The sequence below is a fragment of the Acomys russatus genome, chromosome 2, assembly GCF_903995435.1.
Source record: "Acomys russatus chromosome 2, mAcoRus1.1, whole genome shotgun sequence".
Lineage (NCBI taxonomy): Eukaryota > Metazoa > Chordata > Mammalia > Rodentia > Muridae > Acomys > Acomys russatus.
Genome location: NC_067138.1, coordinates 56366958 through 56385201, shown reverse-complemented (window position 1 = coordinate 56385201; position 18244 = coordinate 56366958). Strand labels below are relative to the sequence as shown.

Sequence of the window (18244 nt, the reverse complement as noted above, 5' to 3'; positions counted from 1 at the left end):
ACAGACAGGACACTGTGCCAGGACCTAGTGCTGACACATGTGCACCAGCACACAGAATGAAGCCTTAGGCAGGCGACTTTCCCTGTGCGTGTCCACTCAAAGCCCCTGGTGGCTCTAAGGAACTAGAGGTGCCTGCTGTCACCGAAGGGCAACCAATCTTTTCTTCTGAGAATTTAGAAAATATTAGAATTAGATTACTTTGAAATCAGAGGTAATCTTGTAATCAAATAACCATTACTCTGATACCAGAGCTTCTTTAGAAGTCATTTTAAAATACACACATTTTTCCAAGAGTGATTTTCACTGTTTGCATTTTGTAGAGTTCCCAGACAATCATCTTTGAGCAACATATAACCCAATAACAAAAATTTAAAAACAAGCAAAAAACTTTTCCAGCACACCTTATGCAAGGGCCTGAAGCTAACAATTTAGATTTGCCATTCACTTAGAAATACAGAAAGCTTATTAAATCATCTAACTGCAACTTCTCTGTGATCATTCCAAAAACACGATTTCTTCTCATATTTTTTAATGCTCTTCTCAGAAACTTATTTTTAAAAATTGCAACCTATTGCTCTAATATATTAAGTTTGTTTTCTTGGATTCAAATGGTTGTCCAGGGGACTGGGACAATGGCTCAGATCTTAAGAGCTCTCACTGGCTGCTCTTCCAGAGCACCTGGGCTCTGTTTATTCCTAGCACCCACAACCGTCTGTAACTCCAGTTGCAGGGGAATAAGTAATTCTGTCTTCAAAAGTTTATACAGTTGTGCTAGCTGGAGGTGGTGCGTGCCTTTGATCCCAGCACTTGGGAGGCAGCGTCAAGCAGGTCTCAGGAGGTTAAGGCCATCCTGATCATCACTCTAAACACCCCAAATACAGCCCAGGACAGCCAGGCTTACACAGAGAAACCCTGTCTCGAGGGAAAAAAGTTTATATAGTTTCAATCTACAAATGCAGTTAACACTTCTGTCCTGTGGCTAATAAAACAAAACTAAACTAAACAATGTCAGTACATGAGGCGTGCTAATTAGTTTTTTTTTGTTAACCTGGCATAAACCTAGTCACTTGAGAGAAAGGACCCTCACTAACAATTGCCTCGGTCAGACTGTCCAGACTGTCGAGTGACCGAGTATGCGAGGAATTGTCTTGACTGGGACTGATGTGGGAGGGCTGCAGCTCCTGCCTCGACTTCCCTCAGTTACCTAGGCAAATAAACCATTTCCTCTCCAAGTCATTTTTGGTTATTTTTACCACAACAGCAGGAAGTAAACTACAACATAAGGCATACTCTACAACTAATTTGAAAACCACTAAAACCTCAGAGCATACAGCTAAAGTGAACAGAAACATTTTTCAAGATGCCTTGAACAGAGAAACAGCATCTAATTCATTACAGCTGAGGTGCCTGAAGAGCTTTGCTCTTCTTTAAATGCTAAGCTTATTATACTTTCAAGCTGAAATACCTTCTCCGCCAGTCTCCTGGCTTGATCTTCAGTGTCTGCTTTGGACTTGTGATTGTTGTCTTCTGGTAAGGAAGCCACAGAGAACTGAAAGTCGGCCACGTCTCTAAAAGTAAGCATTGAGATGGCAGACAGCTGCTAGAGACATATGACTTGTCTAACTAACAGAAGCACCACGAATTCCTTATGAATACCTTCAAGGCTAAAAGCCAAGAAATACAAAGCTTTTTATTTACTTATAATGTCTAAAATTTTGGTTATTTTATAAATTCTTGTGTATTACCCAGGTGTAGTTCTGTATCTTTGATGCAAATAGACATATCTGGCAAGTTAAAAGCAACTAATAAGCAGATCCAGAAAAGCCCAAGTCTTGACATCTATGAAGCGTCTTCTCCACTCTAAATGTTTGCTTATAACTGTCCAAATAACAAAAGTAAAATGTGTTCTTTTCTTTTTCTGAGACAGGGTTTCTCAGTGTAGCCCTGGCTATCCTCAAACTCAGAGATCAGTGTGCCTCTGCCTCCAGAGTGCTGGGATTAAAGGTGTGTGCCCCCATAGCCCAACTGCAAAAATATTTTTAAATGGTTTTAATTTAAGTTTCAATATGAGAAAAAAAAAAGAACGCCATTCACAAAAGTTGTTCACTAGATATATAGACACACTGTTTGTACTTTTTACTAAATCATGGTTTAACTATTATAAACTATAGTGTAACCAACTAAAGAAACAACCATTTGCGTGATGAATGAGCTATCTGCAAGAAAGGAGGGTAAAAGAATCAAAGAATTATATCCAGTCACTAAAACAGAATTTTCACTCTTATTGAGAAAAACAAAACAAAACCAAAAATCAAACTCACCCCACCATACAAGAAAAAAAATAAGAGACTTGAATTTGGAAAAAAGACAACAGTTTAGATGCTTAGCACATCAAGAGTCTACAGATTTTTCTATAGGTGTGACAATTCAAGTTACACATCACGTTTAATTAATATACAAATAACCACACAACTACATACAGAGAACTAGGAAAGAGAGCTAGGGTTGGGCGTGGCAGCACACACCTTTAATCCCAGCATCCAGGGAGGCAGAGGCAGGTGGATCCCTGTGAGTTCAAAGCCAGCCTGGTCTACAAAGTGATTCCAGGACAGCTAGGGCTACACAGAGAAACCCTGTCTTCTAAGAAAGAAAAGCGAGCTGGGCACATTATCTCACTGTTGTTTGGCCATGTGTCATGCACTTAAAGAGCACAGTGCTCACTCAGACAAATACCCAGGAATTCCTCTATGTCTTCTGGTCAACATGTTACAAAACTTAAACTCTAATGACCATTAAGAAGTCCTTGGGAGGCGGGCACAAAATACCCATGTTAAAAAGAAGCCATACGCAACCGATGCCTATTGGGAAATGGAAATGAAATACAGTTTTCACCAATGGAGTGCTGCTGGGTACAGCAATGACAAGGCAGGGTTGGGTCCCATGCCCAGGAGTAGTTGGCAAACACAAAACGAACTCTGACTTTTTTGTGGGCTTTTTGTTTCCTTTTGGTATTTTTGTCTTATTGGTTTTCTGTTTGTTTTGATTTTTAAATTTTTAGAGAGACAGGGAACATGAAGTTGGGCAAACAGGGATATGGGGAAGGTTTTGGGAGGAGCAGGGTAGGAGAAAGAAGATATGGTCAAAACATATATGCAGTCCCAGTGGATACTACAAAACACTCTTGCACCTAAGGCCCAGGGACCATTGCAGAAGACGGGGCAGAAAGACTTGCTGCGAGACTGTGTCGCCTAGTGATGTCAGAAGCTGCACACATAAAGCCTCACCAACATGACTGACCACACACCAATGGGTGTGACAAACTGGACAGAGAAAAGCCCACGAGGCCTCAGCCCTACACAAAGAACTGTAGGCAACTGAGGAAGGCTGGCAACAGGGAAGGTGGCCTTCCCTAGGAAAAAGCACAACAACTGGTTGTCTAGTGCAAAACAGTCAGTCTGAAAATATACATTCAGGTGGCATCATGCCACTAAACAAGTTATATTTAAACATATTTATGTATACATATATATTATTAGCATTATACAGATGGAATGGGTTATATTTAGAAATAAATATGTATATACCTCTACTTATGTGCATGTCATGCAGTAACAGTAAAGAGGCAGGGCATGAAATTGAAGGAGAGCTAGGAGGGAAATGTGGAAGGATTTGGAAGGACGAAAAGGAAAGGAGAAATACTCTGAACAAATTATAATCAAAAAATAACAAAATAAAGATGTTTCAAATAAAAGTTAATTAAAAAGAAAAAAAGAAAACCCAATGAAATGTCCTGGTTCTTTTCTTTTCGAGACAGGGTTTCTCTGTGTAGCCCTCACTGTCCTGAAACTCACTTTGTAGACCAGGCTGACCTCGAACTCAGAGATCTGCCTCCTTCTGCCTCTGAAGTTCTGGGATTAAAGCCCTGTGCTACCATGCCTGGCAATTTCCTGGGTTACCCAGCAATTAAGCAAGGAATCTATTTGCCAATCCAAAGTGGTATTTGGGCTGTAAACACAAATTCAAATTCACCTAACAATTAGCGTCTGTGTAATTCTGGACACTGCTCAATCTCTTGGTCCTTCAGTAAAGTGATGCTAACAATGGTATCTACTTTATAGGGTTATTGAGAAATGACATCTTGGTTATAAATTGTTAGTCATAGATCCAATGCCAAATAAAATATCATATACCATCAACACTAGTGTCTTGGGAAAGTGGGGTGTTTTTTTGTTTGTTTTTTGTTTGTTTGTTTGTTTTTGTTTTATCGGGGTTTTTTGTCCTTTATATACTAAGACAGTTGGCAAACTCTACTCTTGGGTTTTTTCCCCCCCTAAGATTATTCCTTACTGGGTGCATGACGACTCCATTTTCTGAAAACAAAATTTAATTGTAGAAATTCATTTAAGGTTTGAATGTCCCTATTGTATTTTCCTTACCAAAGGACTTTGATAATTTAGTCAAGTATTTGAACCAATCAATCTACTGGCAACTACAGAAACTAATTTAGCAAAACAGGAATAAAACACAAAGTAGACCTGAAACAACATATGGAGATTTTTAAAAGTAAAACTAAAAGTAATGAGCTCTACTTATTATTGCAATCTGAGTATATCAAAGAATAAAGCCACAGTTTCCTGATACAGAGCTAGGGTTCTTTATCAAAGACTCATTGTGACCAGTTTTACAAGCATGGCTCTCCAACAACATCCAGAAAAACTCAAAGTAAGAATCACACGCTGCAGGCTGGAGAGATGGCTCAGAGGTTAAGAGCACTGTCTGCTCTTCTAGAGGTCCTGAGTTCAATTCCCAGCAACCACATGGTGGCTCACAACCATCTATAATGTGATCTGATGTCCTCTTCTGGCCTGCAGGTGTACATGCAGATAGGGCCCTTGTATATAATCTTTTTAAAAAATCATGTTGCTAAAGATAGGTGTTTTTTGTTTTTTTTTTTTTTTTTTTGTTTTTTTTTTGCTTGTTTGTTTTTAATTATTGGGAGTGGTACTGCATGCCTTTAATCCCAGTACTAGGGAGATAGAGGCAGGCAGATCTCTGGGATTGAGGCCAGCCTGATGTACAGATCGAGTTCTCAGACAGTGAGGGCTACAGAGAAACCCTGCTTTGAAACAAACAAACAAACAAAGAACATTAATAGACACCTGCAATATTATTGTTAACATGGAAAATTATATTCTAATGCAATCAGAAATATTTGCATTAGTTCAATGGCAGAGGACAAAAAGGAAAACTACCCTGTTAGTCTAATCATAATACTTAAAATCAGCTTGGTTTAAAAACATTGAGAACATAAGTTCTGACGCTATGTGCAGATGACCCAAGTGAGAAGTGAGGAGAGAAAAGGTGGCCACAGAAGCGACGGGGAACAAGAGCAACTCCATCAGTTTCTCCATGTGGGGAGCTCTGAGTCGTACAGCCACAGAGGGCTTCTGTTATCCATTAGAGATGACTCTTCTGCATGCACTGCAAAATAGTATAAAGCTGAAGACAGCCAAAATGTCAAACAACAGTAGGACATTATAGAATGAACTATCAATAAAACATGACATTGAAATGATTACGGTAAAGCTATCCTGTCCCAGTGGTATTTTGTGCCTGTCTGGTCACGCCTCAGTCTAACACACACACACCCCTTGAGTGCTAATGCATTTACACTGAGCTTGGGCACCAAGAGACTTTCTAGAGTCGTGGAGCAACCTTTTAGTCTGGCCATTAATTAAAGAGGCCTAAGGCAGCCAGGCGTGGTGGCGCACGCCTTTAATCCCAGCACTCGGGAGGCAGAGGCAGGCAGATTGCTATGAGTTCGAGGCTAGCCTGGTCTACAAAGTGAGCCCAGGTCAGCCAAGGCTACACAGAGAAACCCTGTCTTGAAAAAAAAGAAAAACAAAACAAAAGAGGCCTAAAACTTTTAATTGGCTTAATTAACATGGTTATTGATAACTATCTTATGAAATATGGGTCATTTCAACATCAAAGGGGAAGTGTCCTGAATTTTGTGACTAGCTTCTCTGTTACATTTTTGTTTTAAAACAGTAAGTTAGGGCAAAAAACAAACTTTTAAAAAGATAATAGCCATGCTTTGAAATCCAGTAGTTACCAACACTATCAAAATGGAACATTGGCCCCACGCACACAGCAGGGATGATGGCCGGTGATTAGGATATAGATTTCTTTAAAGTAGGTCTTCTATTTCCTTTCTTTCTTTTTTGAGACAGGACTCTACATAACCCTGGCTGTCCTGGAATACACTATGTAGGCCAGGCTGGCCTTGAACTCAGAGATCCCACTGCCTGACTTCTGAGTGCTGAGATTAAAGGCATGTATCACCACACCCAGGCCTACTAAGATAAAAATAGTAAGTTTATCAGTGGTCTCTAGTCTGTGCCTTTTCTTTCTATTTATTTCTTTTCCTTACTATGGAAAGAGGAATAAACTTCTCTCACCTGGAAGTTCTAATAAAATTAAGGGAGCAAAGGCTACACTGATATTGAGAATTCTATATTCCATCTTTAAAAACCTCAGAGCTAAGAGGCTACTATGTGACAAGTTTCTTGTTAGCTAACAGTCAGAGAACAGCCATCCTTTGATGACTAACTGCAAGACATCTTGGGAAATCTACAATCTGCAGAAGCTCACGGCCTCTTGCATATAGTGATGGTGCTATGTCCATCCATCCTCCATACACCCTCTGTATACTGCAAATCCTCTCTAAATTCCTGAATCTCTGTTACAAGGCAAATGCTTGGTAGGCAGTTATTACCTTATATTAGTATTACATTAATTAGTTATTAGTATTATATTAGTGATAATATAAAAAATATCTTTATGTTTGGTACAGATGCAATTTCTTTTTTTTTTTTTGAACATTTTGACTATACAGTCTAAGGTATACTACATTTTATCCAAGCACTTAAGTCTTTTACCAAAATGATGATTTGTTAATTAACAATTGGGATGACCAGACTAATAAGGAAAAAGATATTGTTTCCCTGTACCTAAGAAACATGGATCTCCTACAACCCTGATAGTTCTCTCTCACTTGGAGAATCTTCAAATGAAAACTCAAACAGAAAACAACACAACCAAAGTGGCAGACTGTAGAGGAATGTTCTGGCAAGAGATCACATCCAAGGATCTTCTAGGTCTGTGAGAGCCCACGAATACAAATATGCCTTTACCCCAGGAGACAGAGGCAAGCAGATCTGAGTTCAAAGCCAGCCTAGTATAGACCAAGTTTCAGGTAAAGAAAAACTTAGGTCCGTGTGGTGATACATGACTTTAATCCCAAGAAGGAATGCTTGAAAGTGATGTCTAATTGAGTGGTCGAAAATGTGGCTGATCAGAGAAGATTTGACAGAATAGGATATGCCCAACTCTCCCGAGAAGAGAGAGAAAAGGGAAGCTACTCAAGGTGCAATACATAGAGAAGAGGCAGTTTCACTGGGACAGTAATGGAGAGAGAGAACTTTGCAGAGAAAGAACTCAGGTGAAGACCATCTGAGCCAAAGAATGAGAAAGAGCCAGATTAGAAAAGACTGCTGGATGTAGTTTGAGGCCAAGCAGAGCAATTCAGGGGCCAAGAGAGAAGCCAGATTAAGTAAGTCAGTTGTGAATGCAGTTTGAGCCAGAACAGCTGAGTTTAACCAGCCAGCCTGGATCTCAGTAAAAACAAGAAAGGGTGAGCTTAGTAAGCAGCAAGTGTCAGAGGCTGAAAACATTCTAGGCCTAGGTTAGATTTTATGGAGGCTAGAAGCTTCCAGGACTAGGCCTAAAGGAGCAGAAGGAGGCAGCAAGCCTCCCAGACAACAAATGAGCCTTTATAGCAAATAAGTATGGTACAAGAGTATTCAAGCATCCAAAGGTTGTACAATCTTTAATTCCTCCAAAAGCTCTGAGATTATAACCACATTTTCATTCTTTTATTGTTAAACAATTAAAATTAGAATCTCCTTCCTGAAGACATAATTACTGCTAGCATAAACAAACATGAAAATAATTAACAAAAGAATATTTCACTCATGACAGAATACCTAAAATAGGACTGTAATTTTATGACACCAATTGTAATAAGTTGAATATAGTGAATCGTAATTTTACGGACTACTTCATAAATTGAAGAGTTAAATAAATTTGGATTGCCAAAAATTCAACAATGTCAGATCATTGCAAAATACTTAACTCTTTTTTTGAAACTGGAACTGCAGATATTGACTTGATTAAGCTTTCTGGTGGAAGAGCCAACACCCTGGAAAGCTAAAAGTAAAAACAGAATGAAACGGTAAAGCTGTTGACATATCTAGTCCAGAGTGAATGGAATACTACTAACAATGAAGGCATGCCACTAACACACTTAACATAAACAGACCTCAAATACAGCATATAAGTAAAACCTATATGAAGAAGATACATGGCATGATTCGATTTAGCTGTTATTCTAGAAAACACAGAACCACCAGACTGAAGTAACAATTTGTGGCTTCCAGGGGTTGAAAATGATAGAATGGTTTGACTATATAAAGTACCAAGAAAGACTAGGCTGGCCTCGAACTCACAGTGGTCCACCTGCCTCTGCCTCCCGAGTGCTGAGATTAAAGGAGTGCGCCACCACACCCGGCCCAATGTATTTTTTTTTTTAAATGCTTGGATTTATAACTGTCCTTATTCTGTTACTGTTAAAACTGCTCTGTTACTCCATGAACCGGCTTCCATCCTGGGACTATGGAAATTGGGCTAACATAAACCTATACTGCTGGGCCACGTCACGCAAACTTGGCTCTGGAATAAACTATCTCTTATCCCCTTTAAGTTGAGAGCTCTATGATCAGCATGGACACTAGTTGATAGATGTTAACTTCCTGCTATTGTAAAACTAAAAGCAGGTCAGATAAACATAAGAAGAAAGCAAGCATAGGCTAATTAATGGCTTACAGATTCTGCCAAGGGCCAAGATCACCACCACCTGCAAGGTCAGGATTAGCAATGCATTCTGAGATAAAGGTCAAGGCTAACATCTGAAAAGGCAAGTCAAAGACAAGAAAAGGAGCTGGGCGGGAAAAGGAGCACTAGGGAGGTAGAGGCAGGCTATGAGTTTGAAACCAGCCTGGTCTACAGAGTGAGTCCAGGACAGCCAAGGCTACACAGAGAAAGCCTGTGTCAAAGGAAAAAAAAAAGATAAGAAAAGGGCTTCAAAGCACGGCCACTTTCCTAACTGAGCAAGCAGTACACTACAGCCTGTGCATGCCAGAAGGACCTGCACAGCCACTGGAGAGACTTTGAGACACCTGCCAGCCCCCAACTCTGGATCTCTCTTCCCTCCCATTCGGGAGGAAGAAACCTACCAAACAAGAGCATTGTTTCAGTCTCTCTGCCTCTCAGTCTTCTGTATTTTCTTCTGTATTGGTCTGCTGTCTTTCCCAGACAACAAATCTTAAGTATTTGCCCATCCTCGGCTAACACCAAAACCACCAAAACCACCATTGTACCTGGGGCTCCCTGGCTAGCCAACCTAGCTAAGTGAGTAAACTCCAGGTTCAGGGAGAAAAACTCAGAAAACCACGTAAACAGGGAAACACCCCCAACCTCTGCCCTCTTCTCATGAAGGACCATACAAACAGACATACACAGACACACAGATTATACATTAAAGTCATCGCTATAAGCCAGAGCTTAAGTCCTGTAGTACTGCCTAAAAAGCAGAGGCAAGCATCTTCCAGAATTCTCTAAAACAACTCAGCCACAGTGCGCCTGAGTCTGTGCCAGCACTAGCAAACTCCAGCCAGGATATGGGGCAGCTGTGAACAAGCAAGGGTGCAGGTCAAAAGTCTTTCTCCCCCTTGAGACAAAGCCTCTCGCAGGATCCACCTGTTTTTGTTTCCGCCCTCCCAGAACTGTGGTTTCCAACTTCCTCAGCCAAGCAGGCTTTTCAACATAGGTTCTGGAAATTCGAACTCAGGCACTCACGCTTGCACAGCAAGCACTTTACCCACAGAGTCATGTCTGCAGGGTGAATTTGAAATCATCTATATTTACTCAACTGTCTCCAAGACTAGCTTTTCTCAGGAGAATGTAGTCTAGAAGTTTACTAAGCTACAAAGCTTCTTAACTCGTGGTAAAGCTGTCTCGGCGTTGGGCACGGCCAAGGCTACCAATAATGGATCTATTTGAGACCTCGTACAAATAAGAGAAATAAAATACACTGCAAGGTTACTCGGTGAGAGCAAATAACGATGACAAACGATCGGGGAACACTCATCTCTACGGGGTCTAATCATGGCCCACGGGCATTGCATCCAGGTTAAAGGATGAAAAACGGGGATGCGAAGAGACGCAGCACCCGGTGCTTTCCAGGTCTTCCCACTCTGCTCGCCTTCGCAGCTCAGGGAGGAGGAAGAGCGGGCCTAGGCTGCACCCTCCAGCCCTGGATCCTGCGGGCTAGCCGCTCGCGACAGTACCTGACAGGCGATCGACCTACGAAAGCCGCACGCCATGCCTAACCTCCTCCGCACGCCCCGCCTCTGTGCCGGAAGTCGCCTCTGCTTCCGCAGAGGCGCGCGGAAGTGTATAGTGCGCAGGCACACAAGGGGTCGCGGACTATGGCCACCTCCTCCGTGTCCAAGGTACGTGAGGGTGGCGCTCGCCGCGCATTCGCGGCGCCTCTTTTGCAAGCCTGGCGAGGAGGAGGAGGTGGAGGTTTGATGGGCATCCGGTCTGGCTCCGGGAAGAGCAGAACTCAGGCGGCTTTGCCAAGGTCCGGGTTCGAGGCCACCTTTGCTTTGGGCAACTAGGCCGTGGCTAGGAGGGTAGCTGCCCCAAGAAAGTGCCCTGTTCTACCCCTCCGCTTCCCCCCATAACTACACACCCTGCGTTTAGTTACAGAAATACTGACGTAAACAAAAGTTTTAATTAGCATTAATTAGTATTAATAAGCAGCTGATCCTGAATTGCCGTATTAGCCAGGGGAAAAGTTAGAAGAGGGTCTAACCAATAGTGCTAGGAGACCAGCGAAAAAGTGACAGTTTGGCTAAGGCATGAATCTTGGCGGAAATATAAAGCAGCAGGCTAGGAGAACAGAAAACATGCTCTTTGCCTTATAATGTACAAATAAAGTGGCATGCTGAATAGAAAAATATGTATAGCCAGGGAGTGGAGAAAGGAGGATTAGAAAAAACGAGGACAAAAATGTAACAGGTGACTGTTTTGGGGATGGCAAGGGAGTGCGGGTCAGATGCAGTTTGTAAGAGGCGAGCTCATATGCTTGTGTTGCCTCCTAGCAGTCCGTGCCTATTTACACTTGAATTACGGTAGTTTAAAATCTTACCATCAGCACCAGATCTTAAAGAGTGTGAGAACAACCCATGGGATTGAGGAGAAAGAGACGGATAGTTGCTTAAGATTTGTTTTCCCTTCTGTATTTCAAAGAAAAGTGATATGGTCTTTTAGAAATTGAAAGAAATATCTCCTACCTCAACCTATCTTATAAAGAACTTGTTTATTCATAAGTTACTTGGGTAATTAGATTTGTCTGCTCTGTACCTGATTTGAGTTTATGTTTTATTCCATAGGGCTGCTTTGTGTTTAAACCAGACTTCAAAAAAAGAAAGATCTCTGTGCCAATAGGTAAAGTGTGTTAACATCAAATTTGTTGATTTTTCTTCCCCTGGATCTTCTTAAGTGTAAGAATCTTGAGCAAACCTACTTAATGTGGGTGGTGGTTCAGCTTACCAGAAATAGTTTAAAGAAAATTAAGGGGTTACTCCTTTCTTAAATACGAAAGACACTTGAAACCACCAGCAGTGGTAGTATATTAAAGCATTTATTATGTGCTGACTGTTTTAAGTATTTTAATAGGTTTAATCTCCTCGGCAGATGTTGGGGAGTGTATTATTATCTCCGCTAACGTATTTGAGGATACCTAGATACTAGGAAGATCTGTGTCACTATTATAATGTGACATCATAGAGCTGGGATTTGAACCCACCCTCTGTGATGTAGACCCCATGGTCTCACCATTGCTTTTTATGATGCCAACTTTTAATGTGAGGCAAGTGTTTGCAGAGAACTCTTTATGGTGGACTTCAGTAATAATTCATAAGATTATCTACAGTTTGTAATATGAGCATTTCGTGTGTACAGCAGCATCATTTGAGGTTTGTTTCAGAATTTTTAATTTTTCTTTTATCGTGATGGCTTAAGACTAATAAGTATTATTACAGTACAAAAATGTTTAAGGAGTTGACTGATTATAAGAGCGATGGGATGAGGAAAATAAATGCCACTTTTTACCAGTTACCTTCACTGGATTCAGTACCTGAAGCAGATTCATTGGAGAAGCAGGGTATGGCTTGTATTTTGCCCACCAAGTGCCCCCTGGCTTGAAGATATTTAGGTATATGCTTACGCAAAAACTGCTCTATTCTCCCACTTGATCGTGTATTACGGAAGGCCGCACATCTAGCAAAACACTTGGTGAGACTGGGGAGGAGATTGAGGAGAGAGACTGGCCGCAGTAGTGCAGGGCTGCTCACACACTGAAGTAGAAGCTGAGGGGCGGAGCTTAACAGTAACAGCTTCCACCTGCAGCCCTGCCTTGTGGAAAGAAATGCTGACCTTAGACAGAAAACTAAGGAATGAAAAATACGTGATTGAAGCCAGTATGAATGTGAAGGAGACAGAGAATGTGTAAGGAACATAAAATGTTTGTATAGAACCGACCACTGATGTTTTAAAATATGAAGTTAAGCCGGGCGTGGTGGCGCACACTTTTAATCCCAGCACTCGGGAGGCAGAGGCAGGCGGATCGTTGTGAGTTCGAGGCCAGCCTGGTCTACAAAGTGAGTCCAGGATGGCCAAGGCTACACAGAGAAACCCTGTCTCGAAAAACAAAAACAAAACAACAACAACAAAAAATGAAGTTAAATTAAATGTATCTAGTTATTTGGGTCTATATTCAGACTTGGAAGACTTTTGCTGAGTGCTGGGTTTGCATTTATCTTTAGCTTGGATATGAATTTTTACAACCACTTTAAAGAGTTTTTTTTTTTTTTTTTTTTTCATTTTTACCAGCTCTATCTATACATTGACGTTATCTAGTTAGTAAACCAGTATTGATTATTTTTGAGAAGTGTCAAGATCACTATCAATTTCATAATGTGACTTTTTTCTCCCTTAGGATTTTTATTTTTATTTATGTATTTCCACCTGTGTGTAAGCGCATCTGTTATGTGCATGACTGCTTCTGCTGCCAAGGCCAAGAGAACGTGTTGGATACCCTGGACGTGTGGGTGCAGATGGTTGAGCCACGGTGTGGGTGCTGGGCATCAAAGCAGATGCTCTGCTAGAGAAGCAAGTGTGTTAACTGCTGTGCCACCTCTCTAGCCCCTGTCTTTGTTTTCATCAAAGAATCAAATTGTTTGGTGGTAGTAGTAGGAGAAAAATTGGTATGGAAGTAGAATTGAACAATGGAACAAAATATAGAAGTTCAGAAAATGATGTTAAACCAAAAGAGCATCTCAGATCAATGGGAGGAAGGGCAGAATAGTCAACAAATAAGTAGATTTCTACTGTTTCCAAACTGGAGGTCATACATAACCCATTGCAAGCTAGTTCTGAAATCACTTTAGTGGACTGTGAAATGGAATATATTTTCTATTATAGAATAAGAATAAAAGTTTTAGCCGGGCGTGGTGGCGCACGCCTTTAATCCCAGCACTCGGGAGGCAGAGGCAGGCAGATCGCTGTGAGTTCGAGGCCAGCCTGGTCTACAAAGCGAGTCTAGGACAGTCAAGGCTACACAGAGAAACCCTGTCTCGAACCCCCCTCCCCCCCCCCAAAAATAAAAGTTTTTTATGGGACTTTTCTTTTATATTTACTGGGTATGTATTTGTTAGATTTTCAAAATAGTGTATTCCTTGATACATATGGCTTTAAATTTTTCAAAACCATTGCAATAAAAATATTTTTAAATGGCTGTTGAGAGAAAACATTTAAAAAAGCATGTAAAATAATACATATTAGGACAAAGACATAACTGTTGGGAGCACTGGCTTTTCTTCTAGAGGAACAGGGGTTGATTTCTGGGACCTACATGGCAGCTAACAACCATCTGTTGGTAGCTTCAGCCACGGAGAGTCAACACACTCTTCTGTCTTTCTTAGTAATGTATGCACCTTTTAATAGAAATGAATCATAAAAAGATTAAGAGTACACATTAAATAAAAAGCTGGGCTAAACTATGTCAATGGAACAAAAACTGTGAAAAATTATTAAATAGAGAAGGGTTGAAAATAATCCTAAAAGGTAAAGATGAAGATGTGGGTGAAAACATTAATGTGTGTTTTTATACCTTTAACTGAAAATCATTAAATGAAAGCTTAGAGGTTCATTAATAAGGATTGAAACTTTTAAAATTTACATCTTTTTACTATGGTAAAAATTAGATATAAAATTAAATACAAAAGATAAAGTATATTAGTTTCTCCAAAAGTATATATAAGTGGTTTTTTGATCCACAGAAAATGTTTTGACACTCCTCTCTGCATACAGTCTCTTAATTGTATTGTGTTTAAAAAAGAAACTGACTTTCTGTTTTGTTTTGTTTTCAGAGGACTATTTTAATAATGAGAAAGTTCAGTCTGAGGACAGTAAACTTCGATTTGAAACATATCACTTGCTATGGCAACGGATAAAATCTGAAACAGAGGTGAATAATTTCCTTTTTACATTTCTGTAATATAATACTGTAAATCTTGTATTTGTTACTTCCCGTATCTCTACTGATATATGTATGTGCATAGAAAATAGAAGCAACCCATACACCTCAGAGAAAACGAGGCGTCATGTTCTAAGTGTTAAGCATGGCCCCCATCACTGGAGCCTCACAGTGCTGAGACACAGAGCTTTACTATGGAGACACTCTTAAATCCAGTTAAGAGTCACACAGTCTGAACTGTAGCTGCTCTCCAGTTTAGCTATGCTTCTGTTTGTTTTGGTTTCCACTTGAGTCGTGGTCTTAGCACTGGCTCAGGCTGGCTTCGAGCCTCCCACGGGCCCTGGTTGTATGTCAGTGCAGCAAGGCACTGCTATAGGACTGCTACAGCAGTACATTGCTGTAGTGCTTTGCCTTGAGTTTTATTTTATTTTATTTTATTTTTGAGCCAGGGTTTCTCTGTGCAGCATTAGCTGTCCTGGGCTTGCTTTGTAGACCAGGCTGGCCTGGAACTGAGAGTCATCCATCTGCCTCTGCCTCCTGAGTGCTGGGATTAAAGGCATGTGCCACCACGCCCACTGTGCTTGGTTTTGAGAATAAGAGTTGCACACAGCTTTCCCACTGAGGTCCCTGTGCTTGCCGCTTTCCCAGCCCACCTACTTTCCAGTCTCTCGCTGTTGCCCGCCTGTCTTTATTACTTTACACTTCCCTTTCTCATTGGTGTTTTTCATGTCGTCCTTAAGATGCTTGAGCTTATGGTCTCCAATTTAGGCTATCGTCTAGGTTTTCCTTCTTTTTTTCTTAAGATTTATTTGTAGTTATTGCATATATGCGGCTGGGTGGCTGCACGTGAGGGCAGGTGTCTTCAGAGGCGAGGAGAGGGCTTTGAATTCCCTTGAGTTGGAGTACACAGAGTACTCTTAACCCACCCCCTGGGAGCTGAGCCCTAGTCCTCTGTCAGGACTGCTGACACACCTCACAAGCTCCTCTCTCCATTTCTTAACCTAGACTGTCATAATACCCCTCCACCTGTGCTCTGACGTCACAGCCTCCTAGCCTGCCACTAGCTACCGTAATACCCCGGCCTGTGCTCTGACTTCACAGCCAGTCTGCCACTAGCTGTGTCCAAGTCATACTAGGAGCATTTCCTCTTTCAGACAAATGCAGGCAAATGGGGGTGGGTTTCATATAGCCCCTCACAGTACCACCCCCTTTATCCTCTGACCTTCACACTGGTGGAAATTAGGAATAATCCAAAACACTAATCTCTGCAGATGTAAGGAAAACCTATTCCCTCTCAATATGTTGTGTTTTCATATACGTGTGTTTCCCTTCTATTCTTTCTCATCTCATTGTGTCTGCTTATTGTGTGTTACTATGTCTGTGTATGTGTTTCCCTTCTCTTCCCTCCCAGTATATTTTGTGCTGTCCATTGTGTGTTGATGTACCTGTGACTGCTTACAGGTCCTTGCGTTCCCTCTTCAAATCCTTTCAACTCCCGTCTAGACCTTTACGTGTCCATCCAACCTCTTTTCCTTTAGTATCCAGTCCTTTCATGCATAGCTGTATCCGTGGTCCTCCACACCCGGCTTACTTAACCACTGCCTCCCATCACCAGACAGTGCCTTGGCTCAAATGAATTACCAGTTGAGTTTAAAGTATATGTTCCAATTTTGTCTATTCACCTTTTTAGGGGAAACACTGTCTTTCATATCCACAAAATAATTAGTGAGTGGTTCTGGAATAAGTAAATGAGAGATTTTTTTTTTTTTTAATGGAGTAATTCTAAGACCTAATCACTCAAGCTGGGAGTGGTGGCACACGCCTTTAATCCCAGCACTCAGGAGACAGAGGCAGGCAGATTGCTGTGAGTTCGAGGCCAGCTGGTTTACAAAGGGAGTCCAGGACAGCCAAGGACACACAGAAAAACCCTGTCTCAAAAAACAAAAACAAAACAAAATAAACCTTAAAAAAAAAAAAAAAAGAAAGAAAGAAAGAAAGAAAGGAAAGAAAAAACATCTAATCTCTAGAAATTTAAGGAAAACCTTTTTTAAAAAAAATTATTCATTTTATATATAATCTTCAACTGAATCTGTAATACTTTTCTTTCTAAAACTGGCAAGGGTCAAAGGTAGGACACCCCAAAATATACTGCTCCCTTTAGAATTATTTTTTAATTTTTAAGTATATGTATATGTGTGCCTGTGTGGGGTTATGTGCACACGTGTGTGTATTGAGGAGGCCAAATGTGTCAGGGATTAAAGATGGCTATGAGCTGCCATGTGGGTGCTGAGGACCTGAACTCAGGTTCTCAGCAAGAGCAGCACGCTATCTTAATGGCCAGGCCATGTCTCCAGACCCTATACTTAAGTATATTTCCAAATGGCCATTCTGAGAAGTTACAGATAGAAGAATGTCTCTGAGAAGCCATCATTTGTGAAATGAAATTTCCATTGATCTACATTACAAAACAGTAGTGTCAGGAAGAGGCTTGTTTATCCAGTGTCCCCTTGTCTAAGGAAAGGTCATTTCTTCAGACAAGCCTGAGGGTCTGCCTCCTATCCCTGGGAGATCATCGCAGTGGTATTCTAGTGATTTTATCTGCGGACTTCATTTGCATAACAGCCATCTTTGTTAGGTGTGGTTTTACTCTCAAACTTCTATAGTTTGCCATCCTTATCCCTACCTTACTTCCCAAACTTCAACCTGTCCCCACCCCTCAACCCTGGGAGTCCCACCAACAATTTTTTTTTTCTACATATCAAATACAGTTTAAGTTTCAACCATCTTGCCCTTCTCATCTCTATACAGTTTGTGCTCTCTTTTGTGTGTTGATATATCTGTGGGTTCTTTGTTAATCTGTTGCCACTTCATCTCTTCAACTGAAATTACTAATCATTCAAAGGGAAAAGAAAACTGAAACTTCCCTCCACCAGCAAAGAAAAGAAGCATGACTACTAATAACTCATGAAATTTTGTTTTCTTCACAGGAGCTACAGAAGAAATTAAATGAAAATCTGTTTGATAACCTAGTTGACTTTCTGCAGAAGTCCCATTCTGAATTCCAAAAAAATTCAAGAAACTGGGCCTGCCAACTGAAACTCAGAGAGATTCCAACTGCTGCTCTTATTCTTGGTACGTGTGTATCTGTGTCTTTGCTCTGACCTGTGCCTTCTGGGCACCTCCAACACCGATTTGTATTGTGGTTCCAGTTTGTACTTCCACCAACAGAGCACACCCCTTTGTATTTTGAGTCTTAGCCATCCTGACTGGTGTAGAATTAAATTTTCAAGTAGTTTTAATTTGCACTCTCCAATGGCTAAAGATAATGAGCATTTTAAAAAGTATTTCTTGGGCTGGAGAGATGGCTCAGTGTTTAAGAGCACTGACTGGTCTCTTAAAGGACCCAGGTTCAATTTCCAGCACCCACATGGCAGCTCACAGCTGTCTGTAACTCTTAAGATCAGATACCCTCACACAGACATACCTGGCACATAAAATAAAAATAAATTAAAAAAAAAG

At 40.9% G+C, this 18244-nt stretch overlaps 2 protein-coding genes across 5 annotated transcripts in view; one reads left to right on the top strand and one right to left on the bottom strand.

The window, feature by feature from the left end:
* The window catches only part of Rars2 (arginyl-tRNA synthetase 2, mitochondrial), a 44445-nt gene extending 33940 nt beyond the window's left edge, over window positions 1-10505 (bottom strand). Inside the window, exons 1-3 of the mRNA XM_051156170.1 lie at window positions 10470-10505; window positions 8198-8271; window positions 1466-1568 (exon numbers count right to left, since the gene is read on the bottom strand). Of these exons, the coding sequence (XP_051012127.1) occupies window positions 1466-1568; window positions 8198-8271; window positions 10470-10505 (213 nt within the window). The remainder of the gene's footprint in view (window positions 1-1465; window positions 1569-8197; window positions 8272-10469) is intronic.
* A 39-nt stretch (window positions 10506-10544) lies between these two features.
* The window catches only part of Orc3 (origin recognition complex subunit 3), a 39452-nt gene continuing 31752 nt past the window's right edge, over window positions 10545-18244 (top strand). For all 4 annotated transcript variants that reach the window (XM_051161440.1, XM_051161432.1, XM_051161456.1 and 1 more), the window contains exons 1-4: window positions 10545-10634; window positions 11580-11634; window positions 14619-14716; window positions 17713-17857. In XM_051161440.1, the coding sequence (XP_051017397.1) occupies window positions 10611-10634; window positions 11580-11634; window positions 14619-14716; window positions 17713-17857 (322 nt within the window). In that variant the 5' untranslated portion in view covers window positions 10545-10610. The remainder of the gene's footprint in view (window positions 10635-11579; window positions 11635-14618; window positions 14717-17712; window positions 17858-18244) is intronic.